Raw genomic sequence first — 18,022 nt, 5'->3', positions numbered from 1 at the left:
TCACCTCATGTTATGGAAAAATTATAACAGCTTAAGCGGAGTGACAACTTAGCGAAGTGCTGTCAGTTTCAATGCTTAATATTGTGAAAATCGTATGAATTTAAAGTAATATAAGGTCATTAAAATATGAATTAAAATTACAACATTGATAAAATTTATAAATTGCAAAAGAAAAAAATTGAAGTCTTTACCTTTTTAGAGCTCTTATTACTTAACATATTGTGTTAAAATATACTGATACACTTTGATTTATACTAGTAATTTTTAATTTAGACTAATCAGAGCAACTGTTAGATTAGTTAGCTTTTCTTCACAACAGCATCAGTTTTACATATTCATGAAAATGCTTTTTTTGGCTTTAATTCCGAGTATTCTTTTTTTTTTTTTTCAAGCATAAAAAGTACATATACAATTGAAGGAATTATACCCAAGGAGCCAGGAAAGGGTCATACTGGATATTTAATACATAGACAAATCGACTAACATAAAGTATAAATGATACACAGTAGAATAGTTATAAGAAAGAAAAAAAAGGGGGGGGGTTAAAGCAAAATATATCAAACAGTGACAACCATGGTGGTGGTGCGTTGAGTAGTTAACATGGAGGGAAAAATTACAAGGTAAAAAAAAGAAAAAGTGCTGAGGACGTGTAAGCTCTATGTTTAATCTTAGTGTTTTAATTCTTTATCAATAGTTCATGAAACAACTACAAGGTAATCTTGGTAAAATTTATCAAGATAATCTTTCACATGCTAAACTACTAGGTAATCTCAAACACAGGGTCCACTTTGAGGGACTTGTGGAGGGCCTGCGGTAGGGAAAAGCACACATTAGAAGACCTCAACTTTGAAAAAAATGTCTGGTTTTTCAACAAATATAATGTGTTCAAATTTGAAGCCCTAAATTAGTGGGACCCATGCAAAAATCAGGTTTAGCTCAAACTGTCCCTAATGTTTCAAAAACTTTAGTTGGCAAATGAACTTCCCCAGCGTAATTTTCGTTACTCAAACTGTTCCGTTTTGGAAAATAAGACTTTTATGGTGACTTTTAAGCATATGGTAATGTTGTTAACAAGCTATTTTTTTAAAGGAAGTCATAGAAATTATCTGTTCCTCTATCTCAAACTTTTTCATGGTGATGAGTTAACCAAAATTAGCGACAAGTCAACGAGGGGTTTAATAACATATTGTTGTCCATTAAAGCTGGACAGACCTGAAAAAACATTACGACTTAATGAGGTTTTACTTTTTTTAGATATTTTTTAACTGAATAAAGAAAATATACATGTATATATTTAAATATAAACATATAAAATTAGTCAGTTGAGACATAAACAGAATTCACGTACAATCACATATTCACATGCATTTTTAAGTTGGTTACAGGAATGGTTATATTTTTGCAGTTTTTAGAATGAACTATTTTAATTGTGTTGTGTTATGATCTATTATTGTTGCATTATGGATTCTAGATATGGATTCTAGACTAGTGTTTATTGAGAATATAAATATATTGTGATTGGATCTTATGTTGTTATTTGTATGATTAATTGCATGGTATTGGTCCTTTTATTTGTTTTTGGCACTTGATATAAGTTATTCAATCTAGATGAGGTTCTATTTTGTTTCGTTTCTAACCATTTGTTGTTTAAGAATGAAAGTTTTATTAATTTATATATAGTTTTGTCTTATAGTTTGTAACATTCTGTTACATCATTGATTCCCAACGTGGGCGTGAACGCCCCCTCGGGGGTGATGGAATGTTCCAGGGGGGCGGTAGAAGCTATGGGTATAACATTGGATCCTATGAGTTAGATTTCGTTGGGGGCGATGGACGAAAAAAGGTTGGGAAACATTTTTAAATTATGTTTACCTTTTACAATTATGTGTTACATAATTGTTTGTTGTAGTGTTTGTTATTTGGGATCTTATTTTATCATATATAATATCTAGTTTTTGTATATTTTTTTTGATAGGTACCTCCCCAAGCAGTGATTCCATGTGTCACTATTGAGTATATCCAAGCATAAAATAAATCTTTTAGAAAGTTATTATCGATAATGTTTTTTAATCTGTATAAAATGGCAGCTATGTTCTTAATTGCTTTATTTTTTCACATTGGGAGTTACATTTTAGGTCATCTTGTATTGTTATTCCTAAGTAATTGTATTCATGAACTCTGTCAATTTCATGGCAGCTATATTGTGAAATATTTGACAATGATCCTGGATTTTGATTTTCATGTTAATTAAATTATTTATATTTCTTGTTTTTAAGCAAATATATTTGGTTTTTTGTATATTTAGTTGAGCAAGATAAGTTATCTAAAGCATGTGTAGAAGCTAAATTTCTAATTCACTCACAGCTTTTCTTATGAATGTGTTGCATTTGTCTGAAACAGTTTGCGGTAGCCCAGGTCGATAAGATACTTGCCTGAAGTACCAAAGGATGTTTAGAAGTGTAGCAAGTTTGATACCCTGTTCATCCTTGTCAGAAAACTTTCCTGACATGGGTACAACTGAAATGGCTACATGACCGCAGAAAAAATTACTACCGCAGGGAGTCCCCAATCAAGGGGTTAGTGCACTAACCTATTGATGAGTATAAAACAACAAGCCTGCCGTTCGGAATCGGCAATAAATTGTAGGTCCTGGTCTAATTAGTCCTCGTGTGCAGAAAATGACCGTGGTACGACAAAAACTGATCAGATTTGTCTGAAACAAAAACATTCATGTCCAACACCATTTGGCCAAAACAAACTTAGTACATTAGTGAATTTTTATTGTAATTATAATTCAGTTTGTCTTAATCCAAGAATCCTCCTCCATCCAATCCTCCCTCAGAATTTTCTAACAAAGAACCGCTTCAAAGCATCGAACTGACACACATCAATACAATCAGTTTACAGCGATACCCTTGATAAAGTTTGTGACACCGCTAGGAGCCGCAATGCACACTTTAAAAAACACTGCTCTAAATGTTAAAAATATCCAAAAGTTCTACAGAATATGGTAATGTGAACAGTAAAAATAAAAAAAGGTATTTCTGTTTAAAAAAATATGAAAATAGGCATAAAAAAGCCATTTATGACATGTTTCTGGAACTGGGCTCTAGCTAAAAGTATACATTAAATGTGTTATGTTTTAATTGATTCTTTTTTTTTTTACAATTCATATTTGATTTTTTTCAGCACTGATGAAACTGCTACTGAAAATATTTTGAAAGGAATGCAAGTATATAGTAGTATATGTGGAATTTTGAATATGACAACACCTCGTGATGCATTTATCACAGCCATGTGCAAAGCTTCTCTTCCACCTCATTATACATTAACGGTCTTGAATGCTGGAATCATGAAAACAGATTTTAAAAGTTAGTATTTTCAAAACTTGACTCCTAAACTCATTCAGTAAACTATTAAAAATAGTGAATTTTGGGGAAAATTTTTTTAAAATTCCAAATCAGTAGAACCTCTTCATCTGAACTTCATATGTCTATGTGGTAAAAAAAATTCATTAGATTTTTTTCCATTTAATCTGCCAGTTGAGCATACCCAGCATCAGAGTATACGGCCAAGATGTATAGGGCATCTCATAAGTATACACACTATTTTGTTTGAATAAAATTAGGAGAAAGCAACAGTCAAAGAAGTTTTAGCACAAAATTATTGAAGTAACTAACATACATCTGTGTAATATGTTTGGCATGTATAATATACGTAATTTTTCCATTTAATCTGCCAGTTGAGCATACCCAGCATCAGAGTATACGGCCAAGATGGATAGGGCATCTCATAAGTATACACACTATTTTGTTTAAATAAAATTAGGAGAAAGCAACAGTCAAAGAAGTTTTAGCACAAAATTATTGAAGTAACCAACATACATCTGTGTAATATGTTTGGCATGTATAATATACGTAACAGAACTTTAACTAGAGTTTTAAAAGAAAATGCTATCTCAAAGTATGAAGACTTTTTTGATAATCACGTCATGATTATCAAAAAAGATCTGTTTTACAAAAAACATTCAAAATTTTGTCAGGCATACTGTCAATTAACTTATGTAAATGTTCGTGGTCTGATGTCAGACCAACTTTGTTTGATTTGACCTTTCTGTTCTGACACAGTTGAAAACTGTCACCCATTTGTATATACAGCCTCTGCTAAGATTCCTCTCAGGTTTTCCATGAGCATAAGGTCAGGACTAAGTACTTGCCATCTCATACTAACTTCATGATTGCTCTCAAACCACTTTTTTTTTTAGAGGGAGGCCTGTGTATAAAAGTATTGTCTTGATGTAATTGCTCCACTCAGAACTTCCCCAAGAGTCAGAAGATGGTTTCTAAGGACATCCTGTTAGCCTTTAAAATTCTGTCATCCATTCTTTGAAATATGATATTGTTCACCCCACTGAATGAAGAGCCTACTTTAGTTGTTCTCAAATTTTTTCACACATGCAGCGCCCTTTTCTCTTATCAATGCTTATCCCAAGCAGTCTAACAAAGAATCATTTCAAAGCACCCCATGGCGCACACTTTGAAAATCACTAGCCTACTTATAGAAGAAACTGTTGTAACCTCCCTGAGCATAGTAAAACTAAGCAATTATCCCTAAAGCAGAATATTCCAAAAGCTGCAAACAACATTGCAAAACAATTTTTGGATGAATGTTAAGTAAGAAGGAAAAAGAGCTCTTCAGCATAAAAAGCACTCTTAATAGGGAATTTTTACTACACTACTTTACCAAACACCAACTCTGGCCATATTTCTATATTGCAATTTACTGCCATTAATGAGATGGGTTGGAAATGAAGGCAGTGTCTATTGGTAGTCGCCTCAAGTTCGTTGGGAAAAATATCTTATCTATATCCTCCCTCGTGTTTGAACCTGAGACCGTGACAGCAACCTTCATGGTGGTAGGCGAGCATATTACCACCACGCCACTCGGGTGCTAGGAAATTTTTACTTCTTTCAAACCAAGCACAACTCAGGTCTATCACCATCTATGGGTGGTTTAATACCTAGTGAGTTGTGCCGGAAGTGTAACTGTGTGTGTACCTAACAGCCTGAGTGCGTATGTAGTGTTGTGTTTAATTTTTCAGTGATACCATCCATATTTCAGAAGTGAAGTGAGTGATGTGTTATGATTGAATTACATTTTTACTGTTTGCAGGTCTGTTGCTCTCTGTGGCGAGACTTTTTAAAGGGGAGATTGGCTTGCATTCGCGCCTTGAAGTTGGGAACCACAGAAAACCAACTTCAGCCAACCACCACTGTGGCGGCGGTGGGGTTCGAACCTGGGACCTCGCGACGCGAGTCCGTCACTATGACCACTCGACTATCACAGTGGTGAGGGAATTTTTACTGTAGAACATTTTCAGTCAGCCAAGGACTTGTTATAAAACAATGTGAGACATTCTGTTTTTGGGGTGATTAACATGCTAATCTTAGGCTGTGCAGGTCTGAATTCAAATTCCAGTTTGGGCATGAATCTGTGCTGACACTAACAATTTCCCTGGTTGGTTCACACAGATCTCTTGGGATAACATGAAGATTACATTATTACTATTGAGCCAGTGTATAAAAAAGCTGTACAACATCTCTTTTATTTCATTTTTATAGCTCATTGTCGAACCAGTTCGGAAGATCTAACCTTAACCAATGTTAATAATTCTGCGAATGTTCCTGCTGCTGGTCAGCTGCCTTTAGGTTTGTATTTAGGTGCTAGTGACGGAGCTGATATGAGACAACAAGTTGTGGCTGTGGGTACTCCACTTGCGACTGCTTCTCTTCCCCTTGGAGCTCAACATGGGCCTGTAATGGTATGCACTTTCTTCACTGTTTTGATAATTCCTGCTACTGCAGGAATTCAGATGTTTTTGCTTATAGTTCACTCATGTTCAATAATAAATGCAATCAGAATGCCATATGTAAGGAAACTACTCTGAGAGTTTTGAGAGGCTACATTATATACTGAGGAAGCTGTTAAAAATAAAAACTTTACAGTGATTTAGAATTAAGATCCTAATGCTTGTATGACGTCTTCAATTTTTGCAGAATGGTCACAGTTTCATGTCTGAAATTCAAAGCTATTGCCAGTTGTTAAACTTCTCAGCGGCAATTAAGAGATAGCTTGCCTAATTTGATGCTTTTGTATTTCGAAAATTACAAGCTATCTCATTTCCTTAAAGCCCTCTTATTTTGACAATAACAAGCCCAAGCTGTGGTTTTTGTTGCAATTTTCACCAAAAGACAGGTAAACATTGGTGTATCTGTCTTTTGATGAAAATTGGTCCGACAAGTTATTTATATATATGTGCACATTTGCCTTAAACTGTTATCATCTGCTATATGTATCACTTAACTTTGGGGTGTTGTTGTACAACAATTATGTGTAAATATAATTATATGTAAATATACTACAGTAAAGAGACATTTTTTATATGTCTGCCCTTATTCTTGATTTTTAATGAAACAAATTTTTGATTAAAAATAAAAATTTTGAGTTTATTATTTTTATTATTTTTCCATATAGTTGACATCTAAGAATTTACAATGTATGAGGGCTGTGCTTAGTTTAGCCCATTGTCATGGTGCTATTCTTGGTACAGCATGGCATTTAGTTCTCACCACTCTTCAGGTATGTAATATCTATATATATATTTTTTTCTAAATTATTTATTACCCTTTCATTGTTGAAATTGGTAAATATTTTTTTTTCAAGTTTCTGTAAAAGTTAAACATTAACTTTTTTAAGTTATTAATAGTTCCCATATGATATTAACTGACTGATGGTCCATAGATCTGATTGAAATCTACTTGAAGAAGGTTTTGGGTACAAAATTATTTCAAATGCTTTATCTCTGAAGTAACAGACATTTCAAAATTATATTGATAACTTTTTCTACCCATTTCTTGTATGAATAGCTAGATACAAGATTTTACTTTGTATGCATGGATTTATTCAATTATAGCCTATGGGTTATGTGCCTGGGGTTGGGCTTACCTAACAATATCACGAAATTGAATAACACATACAACAAAGCAAGAACATTAATAATGCAAACATGCAATAGAAATAACAATATAAATTAACATGCACTAGACATTAGACAGCTATACATTTACAGACTTGTGTTGAAATTTTGTGTTGAAAAACTGCAATTGATTACAGCAGAAAACAAAAAGAACTTCAGCAAGAATCAAACATGAATTTAAAGTCCCAAAACAAATAAACACCTTTTTAAAAAATGTTTCTTGTTTACTGCTCCAAAAATAGTAAATTCATTTCAGTCGACAGCTCATAATTGTGACAGTAAATGTGATACTTTCATGTATGCAAAAGCATTCAAAATTATGAAAATATATTTTAAAACTTTTTTTTCATAGAATGCACTATGAATAATGGCATAAAAAGGGAAAAATAATGGGATAATTTAATTGAAACCGAAATAAATCAAATACATTGTTCACGGTGTCATGGTATGAAAAAAATATACATACAGGGTGTTGCCTTGAAGTGGTGACAAACTCAGAGGGATGATATTAGGCATCAAGACAAAGAAAAATTACTACGGAACATAGTACAGAGATAAGCACGGGTCATGTTTTCCAATAAAAGTCACTTTTTTTAGAAACTGGTAACTTATTACATATTTTCAGGCCAGGTCACTTTTCCCACTTTTTTAGCAAAAGATGCAACCTCTAGTCTCTCACACTTTTCAGCTGTCAACGCCCGTTTCTCTTTTCTTTAAGGAAGAACTTTACGGGTTCAAGGTCACTTATTTTCTCCCTCGTCATTGAACTACTATCATTAGCCCCCTTCCCGCAGGAGCATACTGTGTGATGTCAGTATGACTTGATTTCAAGATGTTTGGAATGAAAGCTCCTTGGTTAAAGATTTGTCATTTTATAGAAAAGCTGGTCAGAAAGGAACTAGAAATGAATTACGAAAGGCGAACTACAACAGAGAATTTTTCTCCCTCTTCTACCACCATTCTTTCTTATTTCCCCATGAGCCTCTGCCATTCACACTGGGGGAAGAATTGCCCCTCTCTCAACGTAAAGTAATTTATTTTATTTAATAATTTAAAATGTTTAAAAATTATAAAATTTAAATTATTTTTATCATTCTATTAAATTTCTTAAAATTTCTAATAAATATTCTAAGAATAACCCAGCATAAGAAGTCATCTCAAAGTATGTTAAATGAAACCAAGGTAATGATCAAGAGCGAACTCGAAAAGAAACACTTATGCTAAGTTAGAAATTAGCAGCAGAAAAACACTGCTGCTATATAAATATGAGAAATGGGTAAATTCTGGAAAAAGATTAAAAATGCTTTTGAAACTGAAGACTTGCTTATTAAAACAACTTAGACTTGCATCAGCAGTAAAAACAAGAAAGATAATTACTTTTCTAATGAGTGTTTCAAGTCTCCTCTGGCCAATTTTTTTTTAAGTTAATGATTACCAAGTCTCCAAGCTTAATCTAAAAACACTCACTTTGTTAAAGTTATTTTTGAAATCCAAAAAAGTATATCCGAGAATGACACTCTCCGCTATCTATATGAAGGTTTTTAACAGTTGGCTGGTGCGAAGATATATTAGGTTGTTCGGAAAGTAATTTCGTTTTTCCCGACATAGAACTTAATTGTATTTTTTCACAGTCAACTTCACACTTAAGCCGCATAATCATTATATATTTTGATAGCTGATATAGCAGGGCTTGCTTGTGAAAAAATTCGATTAATTCTACGCTGTAGTTTTTGGTTGGTGCCCTTTCAAATAAGGAAAGTGAAAAGCAGCATTTTCGGCATGTTTTACTTTTTAACTATTGAAAGGGTAAAAATGCTGTTCAAGCAAGAAAAAAATATCCAATGTGTATGGAGAAGATGTATTGAGATAGAGAATGCCAGTGCCAAAACTGGTTTGCAAAATTTTGATCTGGCAATTTTGATGTTGAAGATGCACCACGTTCTGGAAGGCCAGTTGAAGCTGATGAAGAACAATAAAGGCATTAATTGATGCAAACCGGCGAATTACAACTTGTGAGATCACTGAGAGATTAAATTTATCGAATTCGACCGTTCATGATGATTTTAAACGCCTAGGTTTAATCTCAAAGCTCGACATATGGGTTCCTCATGTTCTTACGGAAAGAAATTTCTCCCGTCGCATTGACCCACGTCCTTTCATTTCCCATGTGTGAACACCCTGGGACTTGTCATCCTTGCACTTGTCACTTTACTTCAATGTTATCTAAGTTGCATATCTGCAGCTCCCTCCACTTGCAGTTTATTTGAGGTTGAAAGAGAGAGAGAGAGGACTTTGCGATATACATTTGTATATGGGTCAATAAAAATATAATAGGATTGTTATTCATGCAGCTCTTATGAAAATATTCTTGGTGTTCAACAGGAGATAGCTAATAAGTGTTGAATATATCTGTTGTGCTGATATTATCAAGCTTTGTTCTTTTTGAATGCTTAACATAGATACAATAAATTTTTTGCTTGACAAAATCAATGCATTTCTACCATTTTTCTTGAACATTTACTTCTAAACTCTGCATTTTCAAAAGATGGTTTAGCAGTGATAGCCTGGATTGAAACACTTTAAATCATGATATATTTTTTACCAATTATGTTTGAACAGTTCATTATGTCTGAATCACAAAATTCTAATGTCATTGTTAAATGTACAGCCAATTTGGGATATAGAATTAGATATGATCATCTGAGGAAATTAGAAGAAAAAATAATAGTGAATCCTGAACATGCTAGAAGAAAATTCATGCTGCACCATTTTCTATAGCAAACAATGAATATTGGAATTATTTTCTGCTCTTGCTTTTAATTGTGCTTTAATGACTCAAAGAGTTAAAAAAAAACTGTATGTCTGAACATATTACACAAACTTAGGTATGTAAATAAAATTTGCAATAGGTAAAAAAAAATTAATGTATTTTGTATACTGTCATTCATAGCATAACATGAATAAAAAAATTCACTAGTTTGATCATTTGATCATCTTTGTCACATCACTGTCATTTTCTGCACACGAGGGCTAATTAGACCGGGACCTACAATTTATTGCTGATTCCGAACGGCAGGCTTGTTTTTTTTTTTTTATACTCATCGAGAGGTTGGTGCGCTAACCCCTCGAGGGGGGACTCCCTGTGGTAGCAATTTTTTGCTGCGGTGAAGTCGCCGTTTTTTGTTGTACCCCCGTGTCAGGAAAGTTTTCTGACAAGGATGAACCGGGTATCTAACTCGCGGCACCTCTAAACATCCTTTGGTACTTTAGGCAAGTATCTTATCGACCTGGGCTACAGCACCCCAAAAATCCACTAGTATGGAGATGGAAAACATTCTCCCTATCAAACTTTGTGTTATTTCATTGGGTTTTTTTTTTTAATGTGAGAACTTTCTCCTGTTTTGAAATTTTTCTTTCTTAAATTGATTTTGAGATGGGTTGTGGAAAGTAACATGAAGGAAAGGCATTGCAACTGTTACTTATAAATGACAATGTAATTCTCTCACACATAATTGTTAATAAATTTGCTAATTTATTCAAAACTTTTCTGGTTAACAGAATAGGGTTAGTTTGATTTAATTATTTCACACTATTATGTAAAAAAAATCTATTTGGAATAGTTTCATTGAAATGCAAAGCTTAGTAAAAACGGTTCATACGATTGCTGATAATCAAAATTTCATTGTTCATTTGGTCACTTTTTGAAATATTTTGGTCACTTTTTAAGATATCTAGTCACTATTTTCACTAGTTTTGAAGCTGTGATCCGTGCTGAGCCCCGATGGTATTGCAAACTATGCTTAGTCGGTGAAAATCGCAAAAATACTTATGACGTGTGTGATGTAGAGTGGGTCAAAAAGGCCAATAATAAGTAGAAAAAACATTTATTTTACAGCATGATTATACAACACAGCCAGTGATGTACAAAATAAAGTGTAACCTCCCTTAGGGTTATGTGCCCTGTTTGAAATATCCAGTTAAAGCAGACAACAAGGAAAACAGAAGTTTTTTCATCTCAATCACTTTATTACAATAAATAGTTATAGCATGTTACACTTATATTAAAATTTTTCAATTAAGTTTAGTTAGACAATTTTTCAGTTTACACATTAACTCAACAACTCGATTCAGTCAAAATGGTTGGATCTCACCCATGAAAATTGAAGTCCATACTCCGCTGAGTATCATGTTTCCTTTTGTCAATCAAGAAGCCCTGTATTCTGGTTACGAACGCGATGAAGAACCAAACATGATGAAACTGCAAATTGAGGAATGATACCTTGATGATCAAGTCTGATCAACAGCAGTCAGCACCCGGTAGTAGATTATAGTGATTGATGAACTTTTCTGATATATTCCAGCCAAATTGACATAGGTAGATGAAGATGAACTGGACGTCACAATCAGCAAACAGTCATCGGTGTACTGAAATAACCTCTCTGCAATTGATCACTCGAAGTTTATGCTGGAGTGGCAGCCATTCACCAGTTTTGATCTACAAGACTTATTAGAGACGTTTTAAGATTTCATTAAAACATTCATGTCCGGAACAGCAGAGACAATCAATTAACTTATAATATAATTTTAGTATTGAAACTGCAAAGCTGTTAGTTAACCATTTGGAGAGTTAATGACCAGAGTCGAGAATGACCAAAAACATTAGTGAAGAAATAAATAAATGTGAAGATGCAATGCAAACGACGATCGAATGGTATATATGGGAAAATTCCTGGCTGCACGTGTCTGTAAGAGCAAATTCGCTTCAAGGTCAATCCATTTGCATAGAATATTGCATTAGCAAAGATTGCAGTTCGAAATTGGCAACAATATGATCAGCCTTGATCGTCGACACATGACCCACTGCTGTCGATTGCAGATAAAAGATGGAACAAAAGATAAACATTTATGTATTAAACTGAATATATGATGACAGTTTCTGACTTTAATGCGCGGGGGGGGGGGGTCTATGTATATGTTGTAAAAGTACAATATTAAGTACAAAAAAGTAAAATAAATCAGTACAAAAAAAACTTAAGTAAATAAGGACTCGACGTCTATAAACATGGTTTGTAATGCCATGTTCTATGGTAATTTTTGTTTCTCTTGATGCCCAATATCACCCTTCTGAGTTTATCAACACTTCAAGGCAACACCCTGTATATATATCTATGGGCATATGCTTATCTATATATGGATAGACTTGGTTGAAGGGTGCAGAGAAGAGCTACACACGCTCTGGTTGGTACACAAGGCTTGAACTATGAAGAGAGACTTGATTTCCGACACCCGCATTCTTCCAATGTGTAAACATGTTGTTTACACATTGGAAGAATGCGGGTGTTGGGGGAAGGAGGCATGATCGAAGTTTTTTAAAGTTTCAATGGATGGACCATGAATTATTAATATGCCATCCACTGCTTCAACAAGGGGACACCAGTATGGATTGGTAAGAGACAACTGAAGGTTGTAGTGTCGCAGGGAATTTTTCTCTAATGGTTTTGTGAATAAAGGGTACCTCTTTATTCGAACACAATTGACATGTTTAAAAAGAAATATGATAAACATATTGGGCTTATTTGTATACAATAAACATAAACAAAATTTACTAACACAACATATGGTTCTTGGGAAATGGCGACAAATTTTAAAAATTTAATTCGTAGAACTGTCTGGAAAGATGTTGTATTCCTTGAGGTTTTGTTTTGTCAACACAAAATATATTTTGTGTTTGTTTTTGCAAATAAAAAAATAGGGCTTGAGCATGCACGTTCAGCTTTCATAGAAGATTTTGCCTAGGGTAGGATTGGGGCGACCCTGCTCTTCCTGCAGAAGGTCCAACTTAAGAAAATCTCTCATATTGATCTCTAGCAGATAGGTTCTCCCAATCAATACCCGGATAATTGAAATCCCCTAATATTTCTACCCTCTTATGTTTACACATGTATGAAATTTCTTTTGAAGTTGAAGATTTAGCTTGGATTTTGATTCAGTGGGTTATAGCAAGCGCCTACAATAAGCTTATGATGCTTTTTGTTTTCAAGTTCAACCCATGTAGTTTCGATATCACTTCTCTGTATGCTAGAGCCACATAATACACTGGTGTAAGAAATTAAGAGAATTTGCAGACTTGGTCGATTATCTCTAGAACTACTGTACCGATTTTAATGAAATTTGATATGTACATACATTGATACAATACAAAACAAATAACCATTCAATAATTGTAATACACACGCATGATCGTGCGTAACACTCGCTGGAGTTGGAAGTGCAACGTCCCTTATGGGAGTTGCTTGCCCGGTTCGAAATATCCAGTAATAAGATGGCAAACGACAAGTGGAAAATGATTGCAAATAAACCTTCGCATGAAATATTTATTAAATTCAATATAAAGGTAGTCAATTTTAACAATAGATTAGTACAACATGGAGCCCTCTATTTGACATTAACAGAAAGATACTGGCTCACCAATTGATGATCATCAACAGTCAAACTTTTATGCTGATCGGATATCCGATGTTGTTAGTCACTTCGACGTAGCTTTTCCCCGCAAGTATCAGTGAAGGTCTCTCGGTTGAGAGCCGGATCGTTTCGATTAGCACCAGGAGGCCTCTCGGTTGAAGGCCGGACCACCTTGATCAGCAATGAAGAATTTTGACTGTGAAGATTTATTAATTTTTTTGATTCCGGACCTGCCGGGAAACGGATTCAAACACTGTAAATTATTGCATTTTAACTGATTATCAGCTTAGTTTCCCAGCCTAAGGCCAATGGATACGGTAGCAAGATGGTGAACCGTCCTACTAGAGGGCTTCAGTTGAAAAAAAGAAACAAAGAATGAACGCAATGTGAAAGAGTATTGTTACAACGTACGGCCGGTATTTTAGGAAAAACTTCCGACCGCACGTGGGTAAGCAAGCCAATCAGTTTCAAGGTTGCCTCATTTGCATGTGATCGCAGGCAGACATCACGATCGGCCTTGATCGTCGCCATACGATCACCGCTGCCAATCAGTAGTAACATTATTTATGACAACAACATATCACGTGACGGCGACTACAGACTTTTACGCCGGGGGATCTTCGGCACGTTACAGAAGGTATGAAACAGTGGTTGCAGAATAAACAAAAAAATGGGTTAATAGATGGGTATGGTCCCCTCTTACAGATATACAGGTCTCGCAGCGTGATTTCATACTTGAAATAAGGCAGTTTATCATTTCCTGTGGCAATTGGTCCCACTCGTTCAGCAATGCTGTTTTCATTCCCTGGATGGTTCCCAGAGGGGGGTTGCGAGTTGCAATTGCCCTCCCCAGAGCGTCCCAGACATGCTCTATAGGGTTAAGGTCTGGAGATCTGGCTGGCCAATCCATCCGGCGAATATCCTCACTCTCTAGAAAATCGCCGAGCAGAAGAGCTCTATGTGGCCTCGCGTTATTGTCCATTAAAATGAACTCAGGGCCAACTGCACCCCTGAAAAGGCGAACATAGGGTTCCAAGACCTCATCCCTATACCTCACACCAGTCACAGTGCCTCTTTCAAAGACATGGAGAGGTGTGCGGCCATCCAACATGATGTCTGCCCAGACCATTAAACCTCCTCTGCTATAATGGTCGATTTCGCAGACATTAGAGGGTAGGTAGCGGGTCCCTGGTTCTCTCCATATGAACGTACGGCGAGAATCGGTGCTTAGGCTGAACCGGGACTCATCAGTGAAGAGAACGGTCGCCCATTGATCCATACTCCAGTCTCTATACTCTCTGTATCATGATAAACGGATTCTCCTGTCCGTAGAAGTGAGCGGGACGCAAACAGCAGGTCTTCTTGCAAACAACCCTCTCTCACGAAGTCTTTTGGAAACAGTCACCCTTGATACACGGGTTCCTGTGGCTGCATACAAGTCACTAAAGAGCTGAGAAGCTGTAGCACTCCTGTTACGCCTCGCTATAATCGACAAATGGCTATCTTCTCTGGCCGTCGTGGCTCTTGGACGCTTTCTCTCGATGGATCCGGTATCCTGGAACTGTTTCCATAAGTTACACACGACGCTGGGCATTAAATTGAACTCTCTACAAATCTGGACTTGAGATTGGCCTGCTTCTAGCCTCCCCACAATTCGCACCTCATTCCATCATCTAAACGTTGGTGGTAACTTATTTTTACTGTTACAATTTAAAATTAACCGATTGCTGCAAAATAACACCAAGAAATTCGCCGAGGTGTGCTAGCAAACGAAATGTGTCTTAACTTACGCACGCTTATAAAGCCTGTTTCTCTACTGGCTCCGCCTACACACACCTGTACGCTTACGTATTTGACGTACAAGATTTGCATTTTTGTCTAGAAGCAGTGGTTTTACATTCAGCTCAGTTCTTTTCATGAAATTCGATAAAATATGCAAATTCTCTTAATTTATTTCACCAGTGTAATAATTATATAATATAGAAGTATATATATCTTATTAATAATATATTATAACTAGCTGTTACCCATGGCTTCGCTCACGTCGATTTGGTTCTGAAAATTACTTGGCAAAGATTCCCCATATATGACATTTGAACACCTCATGACCCGTTTGGGGGATGAAATTTCAAAAATCCGGTCTTAGTGGGTATCTACATTATAAAATATAATACCGATAAATTTATATTTATGGCTTCTGCCATTTCGGCTCAGTCATGATTGCTCCATATAGCCTTGGAACCCCCCCCCCCCCAACAATTAGGGGGAATTGAATTTTGAAAAACCCCTTCTCAGTGACTCTTTACATTACAATACTACAAAAGTACTGACCAAATTTTATATTTATAGCATCAGCTGTTTCAGCTCGGCATGATTTCTCTGTTACCTTTGAACCCTTTTTTGACCCCCTTGGGGGTTGAATTTTCAAAAACCCTTTTCTTATTTAATCTATACATCACAAACAAAACTTCAGACTAAATTTCATGACTAGATTCAGAGGTTTTGGTTTGGCGTGATTTCTTTGTTACCTTTGTTCATCCTACCCTTATGACCATCTTAGGGGTAGAATTTTGAAAAACCCTTCTTACCGAGTCTACGTCATGAAACAAAACTATTGACCAAATTTTAAATTTATAGTGTCAGTGGTTTCGGCTCCAAGATGATGAATCAGTCAGTCAGGAAGAGCAACATGTTATTTTATATATACTGTATATACTCGTGTATAAGCCGACTCCCCCACTTCAGGACCACCAAAACCGCAATAACTTGAAAACCGGTGTATAAGCTGACCCCAAAAAATCCGTGAATTTTAGAAAAAAAGTTCTTATAATTTCATGCAAAATACGAAATTTACAATAGAAAATGATTCAAACTTTTTGATCTGTTTCTTCTGAGTCTCCAAGCTCATCGTAATCCATCAGATCATCGTAGGGTGCAGCATCATCGTTTTGATCCTCATCTGACTGTCTCATCGCCATTGTCACTTTCAAAGAGGATATCATCATCAGTTCTATATATCGCATTGCTGATGCAACACTTTTTGAAGGATCGGATGATAATTTCAGCTGGAACAGAATTCCACGCCTCATGTACCCATTGGCATGCTAGGCCAATGTCAGGTTTCTTCAAGGTACCACTGTTTTGTAGTTTCTTTATCATCGGAACTCCTCCATTCGATCCACAAATTCCTCAAATAGTCTTTGAGAGGCTTGTTGATGTGCACATCTGAAGGCTGTACAATCAACGTTAGCCTACCTGGTATCAAAGCCAATGATGTTTTCGATTTCTTTGCCTCGGCTTTGACATTATCGGTTTTGTGGGGTTTGAACATATCCCATACCAGTAATGCCAGTTTCTCGAACACTACTACATAAATGACTGCTGATTGCAGGGGGGGAGGTGTCTATATTTTCTCATCAAAAACTGAGTCGAGTATGAGCCAACCCCCCACCCCACTTGAGGAACAAATTTTTCCACAAAAAACTCTGCTTATACACGAGTATATACGGTGTATATATATATAGATCCATATTTATGCCATATTTGCACTTCATATTTATGCCCGAAAAGTTCTTGCAAATGATGTGAGTTTTTTCTGACTATTTTTTTTTTTAGGAAATGACCAAATTTCTACATCATAAAATTATTTGGGGGTGGGGATTAAGATTTTTTTTTCTGTAAAGGAAGCAATGAGTCTGAGTTTTGGAATTACTGGTTTAGTTGAATGCCTGCAAGTATGTAAATTTAAAAAAAAATATTTTTAGTTTTTAATTGGATTACTTGCATGCCCTTGGAACGGTTGCCTCAAGCTGCCAGTGCACTATAAAAACTTAGCTGTTTTCAGGGGCTTTTTTTTAAAATCTACATTTGATGGTTTTTAACCCTCCAGTGCATAGTTCAGAAAATGTTTCATAAGTGCACGTGTAACAGGTTGTTAAGTTCTATTTTTCCTCACAAAATATATGTGGACTCAGTATTCCTTTCAGACTTGTTATGCACAAATGTGGAAAGCAACCCCCACATTTGTGCGTACCAGGTCTGAGAAGGGTACTAATTATAGTTACGGCACAAGGCTCGCTATCTGCCTTTCTATCATTGATGATATTCATTCTTACGAATTTTTCTGTAAAATTTTATTTTAGCATCTTGTTTGGATTCTTGGATTAAAGCCGTCTACTGGTGGTAGTCTAAAAGCAAGCCGTTCTACAGATTCTAGCAATGCCGTTATCACAACTGCAGTGATGGCTGATTTGCCAGTACTTTCTGCGATGCTGTCACGTTTGTTTGAAAGCTCTCAGTAAGTATCAATATGATTAGCATTATGGCATTAAAACTACTTTATATTACTTTAAATTTTTTTTTCATAGCCAAAAAATAAGAATAAAATTGTAAGTATATTTTACCTGTAAAACCTACAAAATATGGCTATATTACTTTAATGTCTCCACATTAGAATAATATAGTAAATAGGAAGGCTTTGCTCAATGCAGGGTTGGTAAAGACCGGTTTTTTAAAAAAAAAAAA

The 18,022-nt window shown here is 35.5% G+C and overlaps 1 protein-coding gene across 2 annotated transcripts in view; it reads left to right on the top strand.

The window, feature by feature from the left end:
* The window catches only part of mon2 (Mon2 homolog, regulator of endosome-to-Golgi trafficking), a 183,599-nt gene that overhangs the window by 41,661 nt on the left and 123,916 nt on the right, over nucleotides 1-18,022 (top strand). For both annotated transcript variants that reach the window (XM_089233152.1, XM_089233151.1), the window contains exons 13-16: nucleotides 3,190-3,371; nucleotides 5,622-5,821; nucleotides 6,535-6,639; nucleotides 17,641-17,795. In XM_089233152.1, the coding sequence (XP_089089278.1) occupies nucleotides 3,190-3,371; nucleotides 5,622-5,821; nucleotides 6,535-6,639; nucleotides 17,641-17,795 (642 nt within the window). The remainder of the gene's footprint in view (nucleotides 1-3,189; nucleotides 3,372-5,621; nucleotides 5,822-6,534; nucleotides 6,640-17,640; nucleotides 17,796-18,022) is intronic.

This window comes from Pholcus phalangioides, unplaced genomic scaffold, assembly GCF_987345545.1.
Source record: "Pholcus phalangioides strain wild (caught in Gottingen) unplaced genomic scaffold, Ppha-v1.0 ptg000007l_1, whole genome shotgun sequence".
NCBI classification, from domain to species: Eukaryota; Metazoa; Arthropoda; class Arachnida; order Araneae; family Pholcidae; genus Pholcus; species Pholcus phalangioides.
This window is presented reverse-complemented; position numbering and strand designations above follow the sequence as displayed.